Source organism: Nicotiana tomentosiformis, chromosome 5 (genome assembly GCF_000390325.3).
Source record: "Nicotiana tomentosiformis chromosome 5, ASM39032v3, whole genome shotgun sequence".
In the NCBI taxonomy this organism is placed as follows: Eukaryota; Viridiplantae; Streptophyta; class Magnoliopsida; order Solanales; family Solanaceae; genus Nicotiana; species Nicotiana tomentosiformis.
In genome coordinates this window covers 119,710,067-119,735,513 of record NC_090816.1, presented here as the reverse complement: position 1 = coordinate 119,735,513, position 25,447 = coordinate 119,710,067, and the positions used below count along the sequence as shown (strand labels likewise).

Sequence of the window (25,447 nt, the reverse complement as noted above, 5' to 3'; positions counted from 1 at the left end):
ATGCGAGAATCGAGGCTCAGATGGTTCGGGCATGTACAAAGGAGAATCCCAGATGCTCCGGTAAGGAGGTGTGAGCGGCTGGTTGTGGAGGGCATGAGAAGAGGTAGAGGGCGGCCTAAGAAGTATAGGGGAGAGGTGATTAGGCAGGACATGGCGATACTTCAGATCTCCGAAGACATGACCCTTGATAGGAATTTGTGGAGGTCAAGGATTAAGGTTGTAAGATATGAGGTAGTTGAGTCTTTACTTTCTTCGTACCTTTGTGAGGCTAGTCTGGTAGGGTTTTTACCGTGAGTGGCAATGTTGTGTCTTACTACTCTTTCATTTCTCATAGTGCCGGGTCTATTTACTGGCTATCACTTTTGCTTTGCATCTTTCTTCTTGTTCCCGTGTTGCTACTTTTCTTATGATTTATGGGGTGATACTAATATAGTCTCTTTTAGTCTTTTTGTCTTTTTGTATTCTTGAGCCGAGTCTTTCGGAAACAGACTCTCTACTCTTTCGGGGTAGGAGTAAGGTCTGCGTACACACTATCCTCCCCAGATCCCACTAGTGGAATTTTACTGGGTCGTTGTTGTTGTTGTTGTTGTATTTGTTACAAAATATTTTTACTTTTTATTTACATTTATATTTAGTCTTGGTAGGTTTAAACCATCAATATTTTAGCATGTTTTGCTCTTTCACTAATTTGATTCGGGGCTTCCTACTTGCAGAATAATACCAGTCTCTAGACACGCGTTCTATGTGTATTTTTATCAGTGAGTATAATTTTTTTAAGTCACATAAATATTATTTGAAAATAAGTTTGGGTTATAAAATATAAATAAAGTAAAAAGTATAATTTTTTCAAAATGATAATATTGATTTTATTTAGGTTACTCTATAAAAGAAGAAATTCTACCTCACATAAATCATCAGCTAGTTTAAGCTCCAAGATTCCTTTATACGACAGGCTCTAACAATCTCGTGATAATTTTGTTTTACATGCTACTAATCAAATTTCACCTCTTTCGTAAAAAGTTCGAGTAAACATCAGAAAAAGTTAACGAGCAAATTAAACTATAACTGAAATTATCATTACGGGTAACAATAAGGATTGTTCTATTCACAATTATCCTCCACTGGTTTTCATATTTTTTAGTTACAAATAATCTTATACCCTACGTAACAAATTAAATTTATTTAAATATTTTTGTCACGGATACTATTACAGAGTTCATTTTGAGTGTAGTTTATAAATAAGAAAATTATTAAGAAACTCATTGTTGGTGTAGTTTATGAATAAGAAAGCTCGTTTTATTAATTTACTCATTTAGTTTTTCTTGAGTAGGAAATCTCAACTCAGAGGCTTCTCATATTTTCAGTCATAACTCTAAGCTTATTCAAGTTAGCAAGCTGTTTTCAATTTTCCTAATATATTACCCTCATTATTGGAAGAAAACAATTATACAATATACACCCATCCTATTCTGGGGAAAAAAACAATTCTAAAGTAATGATTGATCAAGTTGAAAATCCAAATATTAAAAAAAAAACAAAAACAAAAAGCATAATAAAAAGTAGCGGGAATGGGACCCATCTGACGTGGCTTTTGCAATGCGGCAAGTGGATCCACAAAGCTGACGCATACTAGCACCAACGTTGCAATCGAAGTTTTAAAAGAAAAATATCTTACAGTACATACTATGGACCCGTTTGGCTAATTTTTTTTTGTTGTTGACTTTTTTGACTACTTTTCGAAATGGCCATGAAATTTCGGATTTTAAAAAATTAATTTTGAAATAAAAACTCTAAAAAGCTATTTTTTAAAATTTTCACTTCACATCATTTACAAAAAATTAAAAATAACATAAAATTATATTCATATTTTTAAAAATTATTTTCGTTTTTTTTTTTCTTAACTTTTTCTCCGAAACTTTACCATTCTTGTGTCCAAACGCCACTATATTCCACCTTTTCACTGCTCTCATAAGTCCAATCACTTCACCGTTGAATCACAAAATCTCTCTCTCTCTCTCTCCATTTTCTTCATGGCTATCGCCAAAGCTTTCTTCGCTTCACTTCGATCGGCGTTCTCCGATCCCGATTATGGCGTCAACTCTTCTCCCTCCGTCGTTTTTCACGCATTTTCCAGTTCCGGTGTTACCACTTCTCGCCGGAAAAAGTAAGCTTCTTTACTTAAACCTGTCGCCTTATTACCCTTGTTTACTAATTTCTGACATATGATTTCGTATTATGTTTTGAGCTATATTTTCAACTTTTATTTAGCTGAAAAACAAGTTTTAGTAGTAAATTAAACCTATTTACTGATTATCTATGCTATTTAATTGAGAAAGTACTGAAAATGCCGGTTGATTTCGTTTCTGCGGAATCTTCACTGTTTAGTTTTTAGGTATGTAGAGTAGCACGTGAATGATCTTATTGTTTTCTATTTGATTAGTGAAACCATAGAAGTGAATGCTTTTCAGTTATTTAAGTTAATAAATATATATATCTGAAAAGATTAATTTATGCAGTTTACACAGTCAGTGTTCTTTAACTTGTGATAGCAGGTTTTTTTTATCAGGTTACCAATTAATGTTATTATAGAGATTTACTTGCAGTTACCTTATAAGTGACTTGATTGTGTAAATAATTTTATATGTTGTTGCTGCATTAAACTTAAACTCATATCTAAATATGGTGATCTGACAAGTTTGAGTTGCTTTGCAGGTATACTGTTTATTGTACTGTAGATGGAGTTGATTCAATGAGTTTGTCACCAGCATTAGTGAGTTTTGATTATATCTCTTTTATAGCAGCTAGTTTACGGTGGATATTATGATGTTTTGGAGTGATTGCTTGAGCGGCTCAATCTCAGTTATAAATAAGTATGTCAATCCATTTTTGTGCAAATTTTCCCATTTGAATAAGGTTTTGTGCATTTTTCTCACTCAGATGTAATTTCACTAATCTATTTTTGAACTTGACTTCTTGGCTTTCTGGTTATCATAGACTGGTATTGAAATAGCTGAAGTGCTTTCTGGCTCATGGATTGTCTGGAATTTATCCCAGTTCCCAAGGAGCTAATGAATTTAGATATTTTAGTGCTTTACTTTATTGCATGTTGTTGAGGCTTTCAAGTAATAAATCAAATAAAACATTTCCAAATCTTCTCTGCATCTCATAAAACAAATTTCGAGTTTTGAGAAACTTGTGAATATGAAAACAAAAACATGGTCAATGCATTTCCAGAATGACGATGCTTATTCAGAGGAAAAGAGGAAGTTTCATTGTTAGATGGTAGTTGTTTGGCATTTCTTGCGTTTGATAAAATGCACTGCCATTCGAAGTTGGAACTTGGCAGCTGAAGATAAGTAACAGCAATTTAACAGGGAAAGGTGGGTGGAAAAAATCAAATGGCCACTTAAATATTGTAATAGCTGATGGAGGATAGAAGAAGTGTAGGAACAAAATCAAGTTGTTCTTCTATAAAGATACAAAAACAAATTAAGCTGACTGTGGCTTTGAGTTTTTCGTTTGTGCACCAGGCTACCAGCACCATAATTTAGCGATTTCCTGTAAACTTGCAGCAAATATTGGTGACATCACCATTTGTTGAAAAAATAATCATATTACGGATTTAAATCATTGAAACATCATTTTTATTATTGGATAAATTCCTATAAAAATTTAGCAACACCATTATATGCTATATTGTTTAACTGAATACTCATAATGAGGAATGGAAAAAAATGCAGAGATTTGCAGAATCTCCTTTTCTCTCCAATCATTAGCATTTTTTTTGTACATTTCTGACAAAATCATTTTGTCAGATCATGATGGTGATTATATATTTTCCTTTCAGAAAGCCGAGCAGGAGTCTGGGTATGTTCCTTTGCCAATTGTTCATTTAATTCAGGATCCTGAATGCGATGCAACCACTGTGGAAATTAGCTTCGGTGATCGGCTAGGTCTTCTCATTGACACGGTGAATTCTTTGAACCACCATTCCCAGCCTGTGCATATCTGTGCATGCCAATGGCCGCATGCATGTTTCTCTTTTTGCTTCCATATAAATGGAATTTTGTGGAAAATTTTCTCCATCAAATACAAAATTTTGAAAGAGGGGAGAGATAAAAACCCACGGAAGCTGGTATTCCTTGTCATACCATTTCCGCTTGGAGATTTGTTGTATGTCGGATCCCATATCCAACCTGTTAAAGATGCTCTGACAGAGGCTCGAAAATATTTAATTTAACATTTTCCATTCAGATACTTTCCCCCACTGATAAGCACTTGAATGGACCTACATCTCTATCTTTAAAAAAAAAAGTTTGTTTAATGTTTCCTTTTCCAAGAGATCTGAGTTTTTAGTCACTCTCTGTCTCTCTCCTTTTGGTTTCCGGTTTGTGTATTTGTTTGCTGGCCACATACTGTTGTTATCAGATAAACAAGTTTATTGCGATGAGTGGTACTTGCCTTGTGCATTTTATACACAGAGGAGAGATTTGGTGGCTAGCTATTTATATGATACTTGTCTGCTTGCCTTTCGTATTGGTAACCCCATACGTTATTTTCGTGGACTATCTCCTTTTCCAGGGTCTAGTGTTTTTTTTTGGCTGTCTTGACTTCTCATCAAGTATACATACCAACTAGTTGGTCTTGTATGTCATGCAGATGAAGGCACTCAGAGACTTAGGCTTGGATGTTGTGAAAGGAATTGTTACCACCGAGGATTCAGTGAAAAAGACAAAGTTTCTTATTACACGATTGTAAGTGTGTGGATTAACTATTATACTTCATTTTAATATATGCCTTGGGATGCTAATACATGGAATTGGATTTTCTGAATTTTTGTAGTAGTATATGATTTATATACTTTCTTTCATATTACTTATAAGAAAAGATGACTGCTAGTCATTTTGGCCACTTGTTCTTTTCTTCACAAGTCCACAATTTTTGAGCATTAATCAGTATGATCTGCACTGAATGTTATGTGACTAAACACATTTTGCATATGATTCAGATTTTTTGCTAGCCCTGATACTGATTGATGCTGAATCTTCTCTATAGTATGTTGAGAAATATATGGGAATTGTTGAAGATAATGCAAGTCAAATTAACTGAAATAGAGCAACGATGTTGGATTATATGTTGCATATTTTCAAGGTCACATGGTTGAAACCCTAATGGTGATGTATCAGGGGGTTGGTACGCCTGTCTAATGATTCACCAGTAGCACATATGTGTCGTTATGAAATATTGAAATGACATAGAAATCGAGGATGTCCAATAGCATGCTTTGAACTTTTAGAGAGGATAACTACTTGTTATTTTACTCCTATTGTATTATTCTTCATGTTTATGAGAAAGACCTCAGGTGTTACTCCATAACTCCCCTAAATCTCTAGTTAATAACATCCCTACATGTATGTCTTTTGGCATATGCCATCATCTTTTTAGACAAATGCCTTCCATTTTTGCTCTCCAGGGATACCGGGCGCAAAGTTGAAGATCCTGATTTACTGGAGAGGATTCGTTTGACCATAATCAACAACCTTATCAAGTATCATCCAGTATGTTTCCTGAACTTCCCGTATACAATCTCTAATAACATCTAGAACCTATACACGCCATTCTGATTGATCTATCCTTTGATAGAATAATTGTTCATGTTTTCATATTCCTTAGCTTGCTACTGCAACCCCTTAAAGTAGAATGTTTTTATGTTTATCAGGAGTCTAGCGAGCAGCTTGCTATGGGTGAGGCTTTTGGGATAAAAGCACCAGAAAAGAAGGTGAAACATTCAGATAAATTAGCTGCTTCCTCTATTTATCCCAGTGCCTCTCGTCAGTACAACAATTATGCCTCAACCTAGTTAGGGTCGGCTATATGAAACCTCACTGTCCATTTCACTCTGTTTGAACCTGTTTGTACATCAACTTGCTTACAAAATTTCAAGTATTTTACAGCTATTGTTTGACATAGATATTTATGATATTATCTATTGTTTGTCAATGAACTGAATTTTCAAGTTTTAGGTGGGAGAGTTACCTTGTTTTTTGTTTCAATTTACCTTTTATGTGGTGGCCGGAGCCATCGAAATAAACAATTTTTTCACTTTCCATTGCCCCTTCAAATGCATGTTAACTGCTTTTTGGCTCTACGGTTCGGATGAAGGACACTACATCATTCCTGGGGTGGCAATTTGAGCCCAAACTCATTCAACCCGCCCATAGATTAATGGGTTGGGCTACAATATTTTAGCTCATTGGGTCAATTTGGGCCGAGTCCAAGATAACCCATTATTTTTTGTAGCCCATTCTGACCCATTAAGTAGCCCAAATACAACCCATGAAGCTCACCCCAAAACAAAGGGATCTCAACCCAACTTATCCAGAAATTTACTTAGTTACCACCTACCCACCCCACCCCCACCCCCGAAAAAAATTTACTTTTTTTTTTTGTATTTTCAATTTTTCGTTTTCCTGCACACACACACACACACCCTCCGCGCGCAAAAAAATATTTTTTTACTTTTTTTTTTGTATTTTCAATTTTCTGCACCACCCACCCCAACCCACCCGCAAAATATTTTTTAACTTATACATTTTAAATACTAATTTGTTATATAAGAAAATATATTTTGATTCTCAAAATACTAATAGTATTTATTTACCTTTTATACATAAGGTAAAATGTTTTGTTTATGCAAAATGAGCATGGTTCTAAAACATGGGTCAAATTGGGCGGATTGGGCTATGACCCAATATGTAGCCCATCTTGACCCAGCCCATCTTAGCCCAAGTAAACTTTGGGCTGGGTTGGGCAATGACCCATTTATTGACGTAACCCATCTTGACCCGCCCAAATTCAGCCCAACCCGCCCATTTGCCACCCCTAATCATTCCCATTGTCGTCTAGAGTTCATGATAATTGTTGTTTCCATTTTGAAGTCAAATAACTATTTTTGCACTTGAAAAGGTTGTGCATATCAATAAGCTTTGGTCTGTTGCCAAATTTCAATGTGTTAATAGAAGTAACTTTTTTATAAGGTCCGTGTTTAAGTAGAAGTATACATTGCGAGAAATGGGTGGAAAAGCAATGGTAATGTGAAAGTTGTGAGAATATTCTTGTGGTGCCTTGGAAACACCTTAGGTTTTTCTTATCCGTCTGTGGGTTTTAGTCCTGGTGCTATTAGCTGACTTCCCATAGAAATCTGGTATATTTTTTTCAAAATGGTAAGAGTCCCATAGAATCTGGTATATGCTCAACATTGGATATATGTCATGGCATTATACTTAAAAATCATAGAAGGTGGGTTCTGATGGAAACTCAAGGGGCAACCTGAGCTTGGAATAAAGCTCCGGTATCATGAGTTGTACTTAAAACATTTTTCTTATTGTTCTTTCTTGGGATGTCCTGCTGTACCAGTAGTTCCAATTTGACTGAGAGTTTTTTTAATCTGCTTGCATGTTCTTTGACAGAAAGCTTGACTAAATAGTGTACTCTACCCTCCATAGGATTTGCTTTATTGTCCTTGTGATCTCTTTATCATTGTGAATACTTAAATAGCGGGCATATTTATAACTCCTCTTCCGTCGGTGAATGCTTGCTGCTCCCTCACCCATGCCTCTTATTCATTAGGTGGAAATCAATGACCTTGAACGCTTAAAAGATTATGCTTCAATACCACTGCACTTTGTTGCCCTTTTTGTCATCTCTACTTGTGAATTAATGGTCATTGGCTATTTCTCCTCAACCTTTTCAAGTGTGCCTACTAAACTTGTACTTTTGCTTGATGGCAGCCTGATGTTGATATCGCGACTCATATACATGTCAAGGATGATGGACCTAAAAGGAGGTAGCATTCTATGGCAACTGTTTGTATATTGTTTATATTTATCACTTCGCAGTTAAATGTTGATGAGCATCAGTTGAAACTGGTGATGGGACACATACTAACTTGCCATGTTCTTGTGGTTGTTTCAGTATACTGCATGTTGAAACTGCTGATCGATCTGGTTTGCTGGTGGAAGTCGTCAAAATAATGGCTGACATTAGCATTGATGTTGAATCAGCAGAGATTGATACAGAAGTAAGCTTCTTTCATTCTCCATATGCCCGTAGAAGAGTATCTTACATTCACATATCCAAAAAAGAAGTGTATTGTACATTCTTCCATGTTATTTGCCTTCTCTTCAATTTGCCCTCAACTTTCACTTTTGTAAATGTATAGGGTCTAGTTGCGAAGGACAAGTTCTATGTCAGTTACAGAGGGGCAGCATTAACTAGTTCTTTGTCTCAGGTAACTTACTGTATACAGTTTTCAAGTGGTTCAGGCAATCATAGCCGTGTTTCTCGGTTGAGGTATCTTTTCATGGTTAGCAATATTCGGATCTTCATATAGCATTTTTACTTAAAACTAAATATCATCCATCTCCCTTCATTTTTTCATGTTGCTAACATGTCTTGCTGAATATGTCAAGATAAGTGGTCAATAATGTAAACTATGGGGGAACGCTATGGTGAAATGATGTAGCATTGTAGCTTAAAAAGATGCAATTAGAGTTGGACTAGGATCGCAGTAAGTAAAACCTGGAGATTATACTGAGCAGTAAAAGGCTTTAACCTTTTCATTGGCTGTACTAACAATTTCTCTGAATCTCTTCCTTATCATAGTGTTGTCCTTTTTTCGCTATCTCAAGTCCAACGTTGAACCTGCAGGTGCTTGTAAACTGCCTGCGCTACTTCCTTAGGAGGCCTGAGACAGATGAAGAAAGTTACTAGCTCGCGAGCATACTCGTATGTACACTATATAATATAACCTTGTCTGCTAGTCAATGCAAGGGCTTGAATCATCTCCATTGTCATGTAAAATTATGTCCGTTTTCTGATTAAGTCGTAATATATGTGATCTGTGATTCTCCCTTCTCATCATGAATAAACGGAATAAACTGACAGGACTACTAATGACACATAAAATGCGCACAATTTCTTACAATTGTCCTATTGGATGTAAAAAGCATTATGGCAAAATCAGAAGTTGCTTATTAGTTGGAAATCTCAGAGTGAATAGTAAAACGCTAAGTGATTTCTTCCCATGAGTTATTTGGCACCTGTCCTAGTAGGAGGCGGCATTCGGACACCACTATTATTAAAAATATTAATAAGAATGAGGGATGGCCCAAGCAGGGCGGCTCTAATGCCTTGTCTAATAAGTCGTGTGCCTTTTGGGGCCCCCATGTTTTAGAAATAATTGGTATATAATAATTTAAATAAAATAAAATTAATTTTTTAGTACAAAGTTAGATTTTTTCATATAAAAAGAAAGATTTTTTTTTAGATATGTAAACAAAGCAAACGTTTGGCTTACTTAAAATGAGAATGAAAATATTTTCTAATGTGATTGATATGACAAGAAAAAATAGTACAAATAGAAGATGCTATACACTCAATCAAATAAATGGCTTGATTCTTTTTCAAATATTTATATTGCTAATAGAATAATGTTATTAGTTCCTATAACAGTTTCCTAAGTGATAACAAGTTTTTTAAAATTAAAATTGATAAATCTTAGTTAAGATAAATAATGTCTCAAGAAAGATTAAATGAGTTGGTTATAATATCTATTAAAAAGGAATTATTGGAAGAAATCGATTATAAAAAAATTATTGCATCTCAAAAAGTTAGAATAATAGATTTTAAATAAAAATATATATTCTAATCTTTTAAATTTTTTTTAGGTCTCATTAAATTTTGGCTTTAGCCATATAGCTTGAGCTTGAGCCGCCACTGGGCCCAATTTCTCAGCGGGCAGACTTGGTCTATGTTGTTACTTGTTAGAATGGTGTTTCTCCCTTTACCTTTTCTTATTGCTGTTGGCGAGGATGACTTAAATACGTGACAAACTCAAAAATAGTTAGATTTACAAGTGATAATTAAAAAATAGCTACAGTTTCAAAAGTAATTAAAATTTAGTCATTTTTCATGTAAAGATAAATTTGAACGAAAACACTGTTCAAAATTCGGAAAATATTTCAGCATAATATACTGGAGTTCCAGTATAATATACCGGTCCAGCATAATATGCTGGAAGTTCATACACAGGTGCACCAATCTCCAGTATATTATGCTTGGACCGGTCCGTGTTACAGCAAAATAGTGGCTATTTTTAATGACTTTGCAAATGCTGGCTATTTTTGAATTACCAGTCCGAAAACTGGCTAGCCCGTGCTATTTTTACCTTAAATACTCTCTCCGTTTCAATTAAGATGAGGTAGTTTGACTCGGCACGGAGTTTAAGAAATAAAAAAAGACTTTTGAAACTTGTAGTCTTAAAAGTTTAAGGGGTAAAAATTTTGTGAGGTCATGATATTTATGTGATTATAAAAGTTTCTTATTAAGGGTAAAATGAAGAGGTTAAAATTGAATTATTTTTAAATTTAAAAATATGTCATTTATTTTAAAACAAATTAAAAAGAAAGTATATTATATAATTTGAAACCGAAAGAAGTAACAAATTAGAAAGAGCAATTTGATCAGTTTCAGTAAGGGTTAAGGCCTACGATTATAAGCCCCTTTCGGCAGATAAAATGACATTGGCGCGCGCGGTTGTTATCAATACTGGAATCGGAGTACTTGTTTATTAGATCGACACTTTGTCGTGACGTCTAGTCTCACTAGCCTCGTGCACGAGCGGTTGTGTTATGAAGGGTCTGTTTTTGACAGCAATTCGGGGTGGACCTTTGGTTAATTAATTTGGATTGGTTGTATACAGTTTAGGAAATAAATGTAACACATATGTCTTTCACATCCTTACCTTTTAACACTTAACCATGATTTGTTGAGACAGGTTTTATTTCCTATTTAATCTCTACCTTCATAGCGCTAACCATTTTCGGTTGTAGGGATTGCCATGTAGAAATCGTAATGTGCTGATTTCATTTAGTCCGATATTTGGGTTGTGGTGTTAATAATTGGTATTTATTGGTGTTCACTGTTATGAATTACATTATTTAAATTAACTCCATGCTTAATTATATATCATTTCTAATTTTAAAGATAGTGTATAATATAATTTAAATGAGAACAAAATTTATATTCTCAAAAAGACAAAAATTTATGAATATATATATATATATATATATATATATATATATATATAATTCTCCTTGATAAAGAACAATATTAAGAAAACTTTTAATTTGAAAGGGCGTGTTTTTGGAATACATTACAAATGAATAAGTAAACATCCGCATAATAGAATGTTTATTTTGAACATTTTCTCATAAACAACCATGGCGGGTCTAAGAAAGGGTAGGGGTAGGCCTAAGAAGTATTTGGGTGAGGTAATTAGGCAGGATATGTCATTACTCCAGCTTACCGAGAACATGACCCTCGATAGGGTAGGGTGAAGGTCGAGAATTAGAGTGAAATGTGTATAGTAGTCATTAGTCCCTTAGTCTTATCAGTAGTACTAGTACTATTTTTGTGTCTTTTCTTTGCACCCAGTTATTTATATTACACTAGTAGTCGTACCCGTGCGATGTGCGATCAATATTAAAAAATATTAATTAAATTAAATTGCGATCAGGCTTGTTTGAACATATTAGATCGTATCGCTTTAATAAATTTTAATTGTCATCATATTTGTCAATACGATATACCCAATAATAAAATCTCTATTAAATTAAAGTGACTTATATAGTCATTGAATAACTTTTTTATTCTGTATTTTTTTATATTATATTATCCAATATTTAGTATTATTACATTGTTAATAGAAATTTTTATTAGGTGTTTAATATTTTTGTCTGCTCGCTTTCTTTTCGTAATATAATAGAAGATATATATTTTATTACTCTTGAAATTTTTATTTTATTTTAAAATTTATTCTATTGTTCTCAATAATATTATCTGAATTTTAATGAATAAAATCTCTATTAAATTAAAAGGACTAATATAGACATCGAATCACTTTTTTGTTCTATATATTAGTGTCACGACCCGAAATTCCCACCTTCGGGACCGTGATGGTGCATAACATTTCACTTACTAGGCAAGCCAACATTAGAATAATATTAGCTATTTTTAAATAATTTTAAATTAATTAATAACAAAAAAATAAATACGGAAATAAAGTCTGAAATAAAGTGAATAATCCATAATAATAACAATGTCTAAATACCATCCCAGAACTGGTGTCACAAGTGCACGAGCTACTAGAATAATACAAATAAAGGTCTAAATGAAAATGAAATTGTCTGAAAGAAATACACAACTACAATAAAGTGGAAGGGGACTTCAAAATTGCGAACGCCATGCAGTTATACCTTAAGTCTCTTGCGAATAGCTAAATCCGAGCAAATCTATTGTACGTCATTGGGACCAATTCTGGCATTTGCACAAGAAGTGTAGAGTGTAGTATGAGTACAACCGACCTCATGTACCCAGTAAGTGCCGAGCCAAACCTCGACGAAGTAGTGACGAGGTTAAGGCAGGTCACTTACATTAACCTGTACGCAATAACAACAACAACAATAAAAATAATAACAACAATAATAATAATAATAATAATAATAATAATAATAATAATAATAATAACAATAATAAGAATACGAATAATAATAACAACAACAATACTAGAAATAAAACAGGTAACTCATTTCAACAGTTGAAGCTAACTCGGCAGTCATAAACAATTATTATTTCAATCAGCTTCCGTTGCGGCGTGTAATCTGATCCCACAATATATTCATTTTTATTTAATCCTGTTGCGGCATGCAACTCGATCCTCAATATATATCTTTTCAATCAATTATGTTGCGGCGTGCAACCCGCTCCTCCAATATATTCACTTTTATTTCTATTCTATTGCGACGTGCAACCCGCTCCTCAAATATTATAATTTATCAATTCTTATAAAAGATATTACTCCAATAAATGCAACAATTAATATGAAATTATAAGACAACAAGCATACAATAATTATGATTTATTTAGAAATAAGTGATGACAAGTAGTAATTAATTGTGAAAATTAAGGAGGAAATGAGAATTTTAATAATTAGTATGCTAAATGTCAAGTAGCAATTAAGTCACATAAATCAAATAAGCATGTAGCAATTATAGAATAGATTCAAGGCATAATATTGAGCAAGGAATATGAGAGAAATAATTAATATAATAATTAATTCATGATTTAAAATAATTTATGATTTTCAAATAATTATGCAAATAATTAATTTGATGACGTATAGACACTCGTCATCTCACCTATACGTCGTTCACATGAATTTCACATAACAAATAATTCAAGGGTTCTATTCTCTCAAGTCAAGGTTAACCACGACACTTACCTCGCTTCACAACCAATTTCAAGATTTCAATAAATCTTCGCATCGTGAATTCGTGTCCGAATGCTTCAAATCTAGTCACAAACAATTCGATATACTCAACACGAATCATAGGAATTAATTCCATATAAATTTACTAATTTTCCGGATTAAATTTTGAAATTCATTTTAAAAATTGACAGTGGGACCCACATCTCGAATCCCGAAAAACTCACAAAATCCGAACACCCGTTTTGATACGAGTTCAACCATACAAAATTTATCGAATTCCGACATCGGATTGACCTTCAAATCTTCATTTTATATTTTTTGGAAGATTTTATAAAACAAATCAATTTTCTTCCATCTAAATCCGAAATAAACAATGAATACAAGCATGGATTTATGAAATATAATCACTTTCGGGTATAGAACACTTACCCAAGTCGAAGTCGTGAAAAATTCCTTTGGAATCGCCCAAATCCAATACTCAAAACTCAAAAAATGAGTAAAAATGGCTAACACCCGATTTTATGTATTCTGTCCAACATTTTCGCACTTGCGGACTATATTTTCGCACCTGCGAACTCGCATTTGCGAGAACACGCTCGCATTTACGGAACAGGGATGCCCAGCAGAGGACCGCATCTTCGGACCTTCACGTCGCAGAAGCGCGTAGGAAGCCACAGAAAGCGAGGAGGATCACACCAGCGATCATGGCACCGCAGAAGCGGGCATCGCACCTACGCTCCATGCTTCGCAGAAGCGAAGCTTCTTGCCTGACCTTGGGGTCGCAGAAGCAACACTTCCTCCGCATAAGCGATCACGCACCTGCGGCCAAAATGGCGCAGGTGCGACACACTAGAACAGAACAGGGCAACATGTTCTAATTGATCTGTGGCTCGTCCAAAACTCATCCGAGCCACTCGGGACCTCGTCCGGATATTCCAACAAGTCCCTTAACATAAGGCGGACTTACTCGGGATTTCAAATCACGTCAAACAACATCGACATTATAATTCACACCTCGATTCGAACTTTTAATTTTTTTCAAACTTTTCACTTTGCAAAACTCGTGTCAAAACATATTAAACGAATCCGGAATGACTTCAAATTTGGCACACAAGTCATAAATGACATAACAGAGCTATTCCAATTTTTGGAATCTCAATCCGAATCTTATATCAATAAAGTCAAATCCATGGTCAAACTGTGGAAAAGCCTTTAGATTTCTAGTTTCCGTTAAATAGCGATAATTTGAGTTAGGGACCTCCGAATTCGATTCCGGGCATACTCCAAAAATCTCAAATCACGATACGGACCTACTAGAACTGTCAAAATACTGATCCGGGTCCGTTTGATCAAAATCTTGATCGAAGTCAACTCAGTTGAGTTTTAAAGTTCTATTTCACATTTTAATTCATTTTTCACATAAAAACTTTTCGAAAATTTATACGGAATGCGCACGCAAGTCGATGAATGATGAATAGTGCTTTTGAGGTCTTAGAACACATAAATGAATGTTTAAATAAAAGATGACATTTTGGGTTATCACAATTATAAATTTATTTTATTATATTATCAAATATTTACTATTATTTCAATGTTAATAGAAATTTTTATTAGCATATTACTTTGTTTAATATTTGTCTGCTACTTTTTTGGGTAATATAATAGAAGATATATATTTATTACTCTTGAATTATTTTTCTATTTTAAATTTTATTCTATTATTTTTCATAATATTGTCAGAATTTTGAATGAATAAAATCTCTATTAAATTAAAGGAACTTATATAGTCATCGAATAACTTTTTTCCATATATTATCCAATGTTTAGTATAATTGTATTGTTAATAAAAAAATTTATTAGCATATTACTTTATTTAATATTTTTGTTTGCTACTTTCTTTTTGTAATATAATGAAGATATATATTTTATCACTCTTGAAATATTTGTTTATTTTATATTTTATTCTATCGTTCTCAATAATATTGTTTGAATTTTAGTGAATAAATACACTTTTTGTTTTAAAAAAGAAAAACGAAAATTATTTATATAAAAAAAACAAAGAAATTAACTAACCTAAACCAACCCTCACCCATGTTTAAGTAGTTAATTTCTTTGTATTTTTATTATTATTTTGATTTTTTCTTTTTAAAAATAATTTTTAAATCTCCAAATTTGTTGGAGCTTTATCCTAAAATTTGGCATTTGTTAAATTTTTGTCGTTACACTTGGCATCATCATATTGATTTGCTTTTCCTATTCTATATAGATAAAATAGATATTATCTGAATTTTAATGAAAAAAATCTCTATTAAATTAATGGAACTTATATAGTCATCGAATAACTTTTTTGTTCTGTATTTTTCTTTATTATATTATCCAATGTTTAGTATAATTATATTTTAAATAGAAATTATTAGCATATTACTTGTTTAGTATTTTTGTCTGCTACTTTTTTTTTGTGTAATATAATAGAAGATATATGTTGTATTATTCTTATAATATTTTTTTAAATATTTTGCTCTATTGTTTTTAATAATACTGTCTGAATTTTAATGAATAAATATATTTTTTATTTTTAAAAACAAAAACGAAAATGATTTATAAAAACAAAAGAAACAAAAAAATTAACTAACCTAAACCAACCCTCATCCATGTTTAAATAGTTAATTTTAGGTGGTTAATTTCTTTGTTAATATTTAATAATTAATTATTAACTCTAATTATCAACTAATTATGCTATGTGACTTTTTTCTAGGCTATTACTTGGATTAATGTGGTGCCTTTTTCTTTGGCTTTTAATAATATATAGATATAGATATTTAGTATTATTACATTTTTAATAGAAACTTTTATTAGCATATTACTTTATTTAAATTTTTGTATGCTACTTTCTTTTTATAATATATATATATATATATATATATATATTTATATTTTATATTTTATTCTATTATTCTCAATAATATTTTTAAAAGTAAAACAAAAATTATTTAAAAAAACAAAAAAAATTTGAATTGGCAGTTTTTTTATTTTTTTTATTTTAGTTTTTTATTTTAAAATAATTTAAAAACTCCAACTTGAAACTACTCTCCAATTTGAACGGACAATTTTTAATTTTCGTTTTTATTATAAAATATTTTATTTTATTATTTTATAGATATTGAAATTCAAAAACAATAACCAATAACTAATTATTAACCAAGTGACTTTTTTCTAAGCTGCCACTTGGCTCAAGGAGAGGACTTTTTCCTCTCCTTTTAATAATATATAAATAAATATAGATGTTGTGCCATTTGTTCATATTATATTGTTGTTGCCACTGTTTGTTACTTTATTTTCACTGTTCCTTGAGCCGAAGGTTTATCGGAACAACCTCTCTACCTCCACAAGATAGTGATAAGGTTTGCGTATACATTACCTTCCCCAGATCCCACGTGTAGGATTACATTTTTTTTTTTTTTTGTCATTTGCGAGTTTGTATGCGTGTATGATTGTTTAACACCAAATTCGATGTAAATGGTACAAGAATTAATGTACAACAATCGCATGCATCATTAATATTGAGATAACAAGAATAACTAGCAAGCCAATTATATTAATAGAGAATTAAACACCAAAACTCCTTTCACTAGTATGGGTGATCCCTTAGAGATACAAAGGAACTAACTTTAAATAAAAAAAGAAATGCTAGATTTATCAATAAGCAGATTAGGAAAGAGAGAATACAGAAACAGCTGCAAAAATGATATATTGACTAAATTTTTCGTTACTCGTGTCAGCATTCTCGTTAAAAGACACATCCCACAACTGAAAAGGTACAAGTCTTGCTACTTGAAGTTCAGCTTGTAAAAGCATGTACCTTTCAACATGGATCGAGTCCTAGTTCTTGTCTAATATGATTCATGTCTCTGATAAGATGTCAAGCGCCTCTTTTGTGCAATAGTATACAATAGTCAAACAGAAAAAAATCATTTAAATTCGAATTTTGCATAACGAATTTAGCAATTCTCCGCCACAGAATCAAACTCTAGTCCAAAATCATCAGAAAACCCAAGCCCCACTTGTCATGGCGGAATCTAAATAGGAATTCTAAAGATAAATTATTTCTAAATAATGAAAAATAACATTCTTTATGGGACTGACTAAAAAGTAAATAGTGCCACATAAATTGGGACGAGAGAGTATTTAGTGAAATACTTTTTGGGACGAGGGCCTTTCGGAAACAACCTCTCTACCTTCTTCGGGTAGCGGTAAGGTCTGCGTACATTTTACCCTCCCTAGACCCCACTAGTCGGATTACACTGGGTTATTGTTGTATTTTATGGGCCTTTTTCATATATACTTATGTTTAGTGACTAAGCCAAAGCTCCGTCTGCCATTGATTAACCACCCAATGTATCGATCAATGGCTATCTTTAAGCTCTTCTCAATCCTTCACCAAAGCACAATTTTGCGATAAACATGGTGCTACTCTACCTTCTTCATTGGAGGGCAAAAGGTCTTCAACCTTTCGGAAAATGAAGCTTGCATTTGGAAGATTAAGCCCCATATTGTATTCCTCATCATTAAATTGTGTCCGCTTCAACGTTCTCTTGTAACTGCTAGTAGCAAACATTGGGTGAACCCTAGCAATCGATGCCTGCAACATCACAGAAAAGTCATACTTAATGCAAAAAAGCAGATTGCAACGCTAACCATCAAATTGAAAAATTGTTACTACTATACTATGCATGCAACTAACGGAGACTCTGCTTTTTGGCTGAATGTTGCTGGTATCAGTACTTATGAACTCTTAAAAGTTGCATTGCGGTTTAACAATGATAGAATGTAAATCATTAAAAGAGAATTCACAACTTTAAACAGCTAAATTCCTAGTTTTTGAAAGAGGGGCTGTTGATTATGTGAATGGTTCTATTTAATCTAGCATCAGAGATCCAGAACTAGTACTTGTATGTTACCTTCTTTTTTACTGTCCTCTAGCAACATGCATTATTGAGCAGTCAAAAGGGAAAACAAGATAGGAATTAGCACTATTGAAGAACTAACCACGTGATCTTTCCCCAATTCAAGAAGCCAAAATTTCCAATCTTTCAGTTCTTTACCATCAACTTTCACAAATATGTTTTCCCAGTTTTTGTGATGAAATTCAACAGTGTCCAATTTGTAACCCACGCCTTCACCAATGGCTTTGACAAATGCTTCCTTCAAACTCCAATATCTGCATAAGATTTCAGATCTGTCAGTATAATCTTTTCTACCATTTGGCATGAATTTGTTTCTCCGGTGACAAAACCTGTTCCTCATTGTCACAAAAGTAGATGTTTCCCAATATCTTATTTTCTACTCCCTCTACATCAAATTCATACTCTACTAGTTTGTTAAGATGGTCGTGAAGTATGAATCATTTTCTGACAAGTGATACGATAGATTACTCTTTCATCCATGTCGATGCTGGAAGTGTAAAAGTGGGACCCGTCAAGAAAGTGGAAAACGTGATATGCCCATTTCAAGAAAGTAGACATTAATTTGGCAAGGCTAAAAGTAGAAACTATAACAGTCAATTTGAAACTACTACGCTGAAGCTAGGAGGCAGCAACTATTACTCAACCAGAGCAAATTGTGACACTATTTTTTTTTTAGTTTTTTTTTTTTTGATGACCGAGAAATCCGTCTGGGGCCGATCCTTTGGACCAACCGCAGCCTTCGAAATTATGTGGATAATGGGCCCGCCCTTCTACCCTTCTCCACTTAAATATCAGGCTTTGCTTTGCATGGTGCGGGGGCTTGAACCTGTGACCTAAGACACAAATCCACCACCCTTTGCCACTTGAGCTAGGTCCTGGGGGCCAAATTGTGACACTATCACAGTAGACGAAAGGTTGTTGGTGAAGGAAATTGTTGCTAGTAGCTAGGCCAAATCTCAGTACGACCCTGCTTTTCCCGCAAAACATACTTAACTATAAAATAAGCAGGGGAAGAGCTGGTCACAGCAGAGATATTATTGCACTATGCCACCTATTGTAAAATGGTAGAAACTATAAACCAACTTGTCACATTCTCAAAGTAAATGATTGTTGAGCAGTTTGAATGACTTGTTGATGGTAGACTATAATCCCGTGTTTTAGTCATAGTTTGCACTCCAATTACTGTATTTTACTTGTGTTTGAGCTTAAATGTTAGTGTATTGCACTTATTATGTGTTTTATACCTTGCATGAAGTGATTCCGAGCTATTAAGATAATTTGGAGCTAATTTGAACAAGTTGAAGCTTTGAAATCTGAGTAAAAGCCCAAGAAATTAAGTCGGGATCACGTTCGGGGGTCGAGTACCAAGTCTGGATGTCAAAAATTCCTGCATAGTGAAAAAATCAACTCTCTGAAAATCCTCACTAATGTGGCGCATGGCGCGCCGCGCCAGTGTATTTTCACGGTCCTATTGTCCCAATTCGGCTTGGAAAAGGTAGTTTCGTCCGGGCCCGTTCCTACATGGTATAAATACACCAAAAACACGAATTTTAGAGAACTTTTGACCTTGAAAGCTTTGGGAGAGCATTGAAGGCTACGAGACTCAGGATTTCATCATCTTTCCATCAATTCAATACGGAAGTTTGGATTGTAACGTTAGATTGATGCTTCCTTATTCTTTAATTATATTTGTGATGACTTCCTCCATGATTATGGAGTAGTTTACCTTAGGGTTTGACGAATATGGTGTTTTGATAAATATTTATGGATTTTTAACTCTAGTTCTTGCTTGAATTCGTTTATGAAGTTTTGAATTGTTGCAACTTTATTCACCAGTCTATTTAATCGAGAGAGGAATATTTTGATGATTATCTTTGCATTATTTTGTTTGATTTAATTCATTGATTCTCTTAAATAATCGAAAGAGCTTGTTGAATTGTTGATTAAATCAAGTAAAGAGAATATTCGAAAGACGTTTTCCTAAAGACTAATCCATTAGCGCATGCTTGCATGCTTTCACAGTGCTTATATTAGTTCACCTCGTAGAGTTGGTTTAATCAAGAGAGGAGTCTTAACTACACGTTTGAACTAATCATCGAGTGAATTCGTGAGAATCATTAGAACATTAGAGTGAATAAAACTAGAGTTAAATCTCAAATAGCTATCTTGCACCTATCATGTCAAAACCCTTATTCCTCACATTTATAAGAAACCAACTCTACTAATCTCTAGTTCTTTGCAGTCAATTGTCAATTGCTTTATTTTAGTAGTTAAACATAGTTCATAATCATTTAACTCAAGTGTTGATCCTCCTGATAGCAATTAAACCAGAAATTATTCGAACATTGTTTAAAACCAATCCCTGTGGAGACGATATTTTACTATACTATCTTTGATTAGCGAACATCAATTTTGTGTTGTGTTTTGCGCTCGTCACTCGTACATACGGTCGCTCTCACAGTACAAAGGTTGGTATTCTTTCCCCCCGAAGGAGGCATGGAGGATAATTTAACCTAATCATTAGCCATCTGAATTCTGAGCTCAATTTGATCCCAAGTAACTTTTTCCAACCAAAGAGACTAAGAGCCCGTTTGGACATAAGAAAATTTTCCTTATTTTCAATTTTTTTTTTAAAACAATATTTGGTTATCAAAATCTTACAATTTTTCCAATCTCACTTGAAAAAGCATTTTCAAATTTGAAAAACTGGTTGGGAAGGTTGCTAGTGTTTAGTTGCAAAATATATTGAAAAAAAGACATCCAAATATGTTGCAAAAATTATAACCAAACACAACTTCATCTTCAATTCAAATTTTAGTGAAATTCCAAATTTGAAAAAAAAAATTTGGAATTCATGTCCAAACGCCTACTAAGTTCTTGGATAAAAGAGCAGATTTTTCAGAAAAGTTCTCTTTATGTACCTTGTCAATAAAGTTTTAACAAAAGATACCTATATTATGTAACTTTTTGAAAAATAAATGTCCCGCACAGTCAACTAAGGCTTATCCAAAATGAGACACAAAACTCTAAAGAGTAATGGACGAGAACAGGTTCATACATATTTCTTTTGCTTGGGGATTACCTTCAACATTTTTACTGGAGCAAACTCTTTGCGATCTCTGACTCAAACATGGAAGAAAGCTTTGAAATGCACATAACAGTAGGAGTTTGAGGTTAAGAAACAATAAAAATATTTTCAGTAGTGGCATTTGCATTAAGTAAGGCCTAAAAATAGATAGGTACCTATAAAACTCACTTAAAATCTGATGAGAAGATCCAGCATTGATTATGTTAAACCATTCCAGTCCTGAGAAGTATGATGAGAAGCTCTCAATGAAATCTTCAACTGATTCTTTCTCAGGAATAGTTTGAGCAACAACATCCAATCCCACAAGGCATATTGGTTCAGAAGCAATAGCCACAAAATCACCATGATGTGATGCATTGAAGTTAAAATTTGGCAACTCCAAGTTCGGTTTGTCACATTCCTAGAAGAAGATAGGATTAACAACATTGCAAATGTGAAGATATATACTGCAAGCAAAAGCATAGCAGGTAGCTTGAAGAATATCCTCAAATCCTTGTGGCATATGAATTCAAACAAAATGTTAATCTGGCATCAAAAATATAATTTTAGACATATACAAGGAGAAACCTTTTCAGCTGAATGTTGAGAAACTGATTTATCAATTAAGCACAGCAGGAGATTTCGTATTTACTCCCTACAAGAGTAAGAATCAGATTCTTTTGGTTTTTCGCCCACTTGTGCATACTTCAGCACTTCCTTGATGCTGCTATTTTAAAACAATTACCTTTTGTCGAAAAAGGAGATTTCGTATTTTACTACCCAGAAAAGGTTTAACATCAAGTTCTTCTTGTCATATTCCAAGTATTTGTCTTGTGCAAGCTGTCTAGCGGATAACAAATCTATATAGAACAGGTTTTTCAGTATAAGACCACTGAAAATAATTCCTATCTTTATATTGAAATTCAAGCCAAGAATAATGAGTCATTTTTCCAACTCTCCAGTCTTTGACTCTTCCGGAGCATTTGGAAGAATGCGAGAATCCAGCTAGTTAATGATAAAGCACACACTCCTAAAATACTTAAATAAACATCAAAAACATAATTTCAACAACAAATAAGACCAAAAGCAAGTGAATTTTCAGCATTGTCCGCGATCACATTCTATATATACCAGGTATGGTTTTCCCTCAGCAGTTCGCCTGATGACAATTTCATTGTAAGGGATTCCCAAGACTTGATGTACCAGTGCATACTGCAACAATCTGCTTACAAGCGCCCGTTTTCGATCTTCTATTTTAAAAAACCTAATCAGTGAATGACACATCCACTCAAGTTTTTCACAAAGGCAATCGTGATAACCAAATGCCTCACTAAGCTTTTCAGACACCCATATAGAATTAAGCAATTATACCAAAGTGCATATTCAAAATTTTGCTACGGTAGACACTTTATAGCAATCAAGAATCAAAGAATTACAGAATAAACTTGAAGATAAAAAACTTTACTTGAAATACAAAGTGCATATTCATTATATACAATTAATTCAAGTATAACAAAGTGCTTGCATATTCACTATTTGCTTCCACATACAGTTTCATGCAATCAAGAATAAAAGTAGTACAGAATTAACTTAAAGATGATCAATTTAGCACTTCAAATAAAACGTAAAATCCATTGACACTTTATGCAATCAAGAACTAAATTAGCATAGGATAAACTTAAAGATGAAATCTTCAAATGATATACATAAACTTTTACTCCCTCTATCCCAATTTATGTGATGCACTTTCCATTTTAGTTTATCCCAAAAAGAATGATAACTTTTTATATTTAGAAATAATTTATGTTTAAACTTCTCATTTTGGACTTGATGAGATCATTCACAGCTATACAAATATCTAGAGCTTATTTTATGCCCTAGATTTTAAAAATATTTTCTTTCTTAAACTCTGTGTCCACGTCAAAGTGCATCACATAAAATGAGAATTAATACAAAATCCATGGACAATTCATGAAATCAAGAATCAAAGGAGTATGGAATGAACTTAAAGATGAAAACTTTACATGACATACATAAAGTTTTAACATTTCACATATAAAAAGTAAAGCACATAGGAGGAGATTGAAAGAAACCTGGTAATGGAGGAGTGCTCATGCTGGGGAAGAAAAGACATAGCAAAAGAGAAGTAATGGGGAGAAGGGTTCCATTCAGAAATATCAACTGCCCATCTCTGCACTCCCTTCTCCAATTCCATTTCCAAACTTTTCAGAGATTTTAAAAATAAAAAATAAAAAAAACTGTAGACTTTCAAGTCTCAGAAATGGGAATTAGAACTGTAACTTGTTTCTTCTCTTCCTAAAAATAATTGTTGCCGGCCAGTTCCAGTTTCTTCTCTTCCTAGAAATGGGCATGTGGTGTCATTTCTACGAAACCAATCCATAGTTAATTGGGCTTTGTTTATGGGCCATCATTATGTAGATTTGTAGAGGATTATCATTTGTTGGTAATGGGTGCAAATTTGAATTGAAATTGCTCAATTTTGCTCTGTTAAACTTTCGATTCATTCATGCTTTTTAGATTGCAAATCAACTCGTATTTTCCTTTATCACTAAGGAGCTTCAGCATAAAATGAGTAAAATTCGTGTATCAAAATTCTTCTAGAGAAAAGGTTTAAATTTATTCCTAATTTTTTTCTATTATAGTTTAAAATTACTCTCATGTGTGCTCAGCTAAAGATTAATAGAAAATATGAAACTTTTTTCTAACGACAAGAGTAATATTAGATAAAAGTCTAATGAAAGGGAAAAATTACTCGATTTCAGATAGTAAGGGTCAAATTTAACCCTTTTCTAAAATCGATAGTCCTTCCTATCATTTGATGTCATATTAAGTATGAAGTTTAAAATATTAGTTTGAATTGTTTATTATTGAGGTAGTGGAGGAAGAAGATATTAAAATAATAATTAAAAGTAATTTGTAAAAGAATAACACATCAAACTTAACTTTGATTAGTTATTGAACTTTGCAAACTAGTAAAAGTTGTATAAAATAGTATTGACAGAATAGCCTGATAGACACTTATACTAGTTCGTAAAGTTCAATAACGCCACATAAGCTCAGTCATTCCCGTCAATCAGGTGAGAAACACATATTATAGTCATTACAAGAAGGTGTTTAAACTCTGTTTGGACACGTACACGTGCTTAAATGAAACTTCACAAATAGAGGGACCGGAATGTTAAAACGGTACAAGTACAAGTATCTATCAGGCTATTCAATGGTGTCAAATATTTTTGGCAATATTATTTATTTATTTTGGGGGAGGTTCTTAAGAACAAGATCATATCTTTCAATGAATTATTACTGAATTCCAAAATGGAATAATATATCCTTTTCGAGAATATTTTTTTCGGATCTTAGATAAATTTGGATTTCTTAAAAAGTAATCGTAAGAATCTGAAACTTTATTAATCTTTTAATGAGGCTAAGTCGTTGTATTCAAAGTGTACTTTTCATGTACCCAACAAATAGTCTGTGCGTTATGGTTTGCCTTGTAGCCGGGGTCCTAAAATATGTATATATACATTTAATAAGATCAGACTCGTCTTTAAATATTTCAAATATATTTACACTAGATTCTAGGATTGTCTCTGGTGATGGTGTGGGGAATAAGAAAGAAATAGTGAAAGCAAAAGTACTTTCTTGATCGGAATGTATAAGGGTCACTTTCACGTAATCTAAAACTTGTTATAAAATAAAAACAGTAAAGTAAATAAATCGAATACACGTATAGAGGGAGATTGATATTTTTATTCAACTTCAAACCCATGTACATAATGAACTGAAAATTTCTCTATTTATAGAAGAAAGGAAGCAATTGGGAGGCTTTTCTTGAGCTGTTTGTAAGCCGTCTGCATGAACTGCTTGCAACTTGCCCATTTAATAAGAAACTGCTGCAAATCATTTCATTGAGTTGCTTGCAAACTGCATGCATCAGCTGCTTGTAGATAAACTTTAATAGAATAACAAACGAATAATCTTTTTCAGGAAGATTATCTGTAGCTGAGTAATAAATGGACATCCACATTATAATTATTTTCATAACACTCCCCCTTGGATGTTCAT

The 25,447-nt window shown here is 33.1% G+C and overlaps 2 protein-coding genes across 3 annotated transcripts; one reads left to right on the top strand and one right to left on the bottom strand.

Moving 5' to 3' along the window:
- The first annotated feature begins 1,946 nt into the window (after positions 1 to 1,946).
- On the top strand, positions 1,947 to 8,917 carry LOC104120943 (ACT domain-containing protein ACR12). The gene is made up of 10 exons (XM_009632822.4): positions 1,947 to 2,164; positions 2,713 to 2,770; positions 3,848 to 3,970; positions 4,660 to 4,754; positions 5,474 to 5,558; positions 5,720 to 5,779; positions 7,791 to 7,846; positions 7,975 to 8,080; positions 8,222 to 8,290; positions 8,710 to 8,917. The coding sequence occupies exons 1-10, from the start codon at positions 2,031 to 2,033 to the stop codon at positions 8,770 to 8,772; spliced, it is 849 nt and encodes a 282-aa protein (XP_009631117.1). The 5' UTR covers positions 1,947 to 2,030; the 3' UTR covers positions 8,773 to 8,917.
- An 8,381-nt stretch (positions 8,918 to 17,298) lies between these two features.
- LOC104120944 (uncharacterized) lies at positions 17,299 to 23,726 on the bottom strand. 2 transcript variants are annotated; one of them, XM_009632823.4, is made up of 5 exons: positions 23,455 to 23,726; positions 22,493 to 22,625; positions 21,538 to 21,782; positions 18,377 to 18,548; positions 17,299 to 17,969 (listed from the first exon to the last, which is right to left on the bottom strand). In XM_009632823.4, exons 1-5 carry the CDS (start codon positions 23,574 to 23,576, stop codon positions 17,757 to 17,759), a joined length of 885 nt encoding a protein of 294 aa, XP_009631118.1. In that variant the 5' UTR covers positions 23,577 to 23,726; the 3' UTR covers positions 17,299 to 17,756. The 2 variants fall into 2 exon arrangements, with proteins under 2 accessions (XP_009631118.1, XP_009631119.1); XM_009632824.4 differs by having other exon boundaries at positions 22,493 to 22,608; positions 23,455 to 23,725.
- Between the last annotated feature and the right edge of the window lie 1,721 nt (positions 23,727 to 25,447).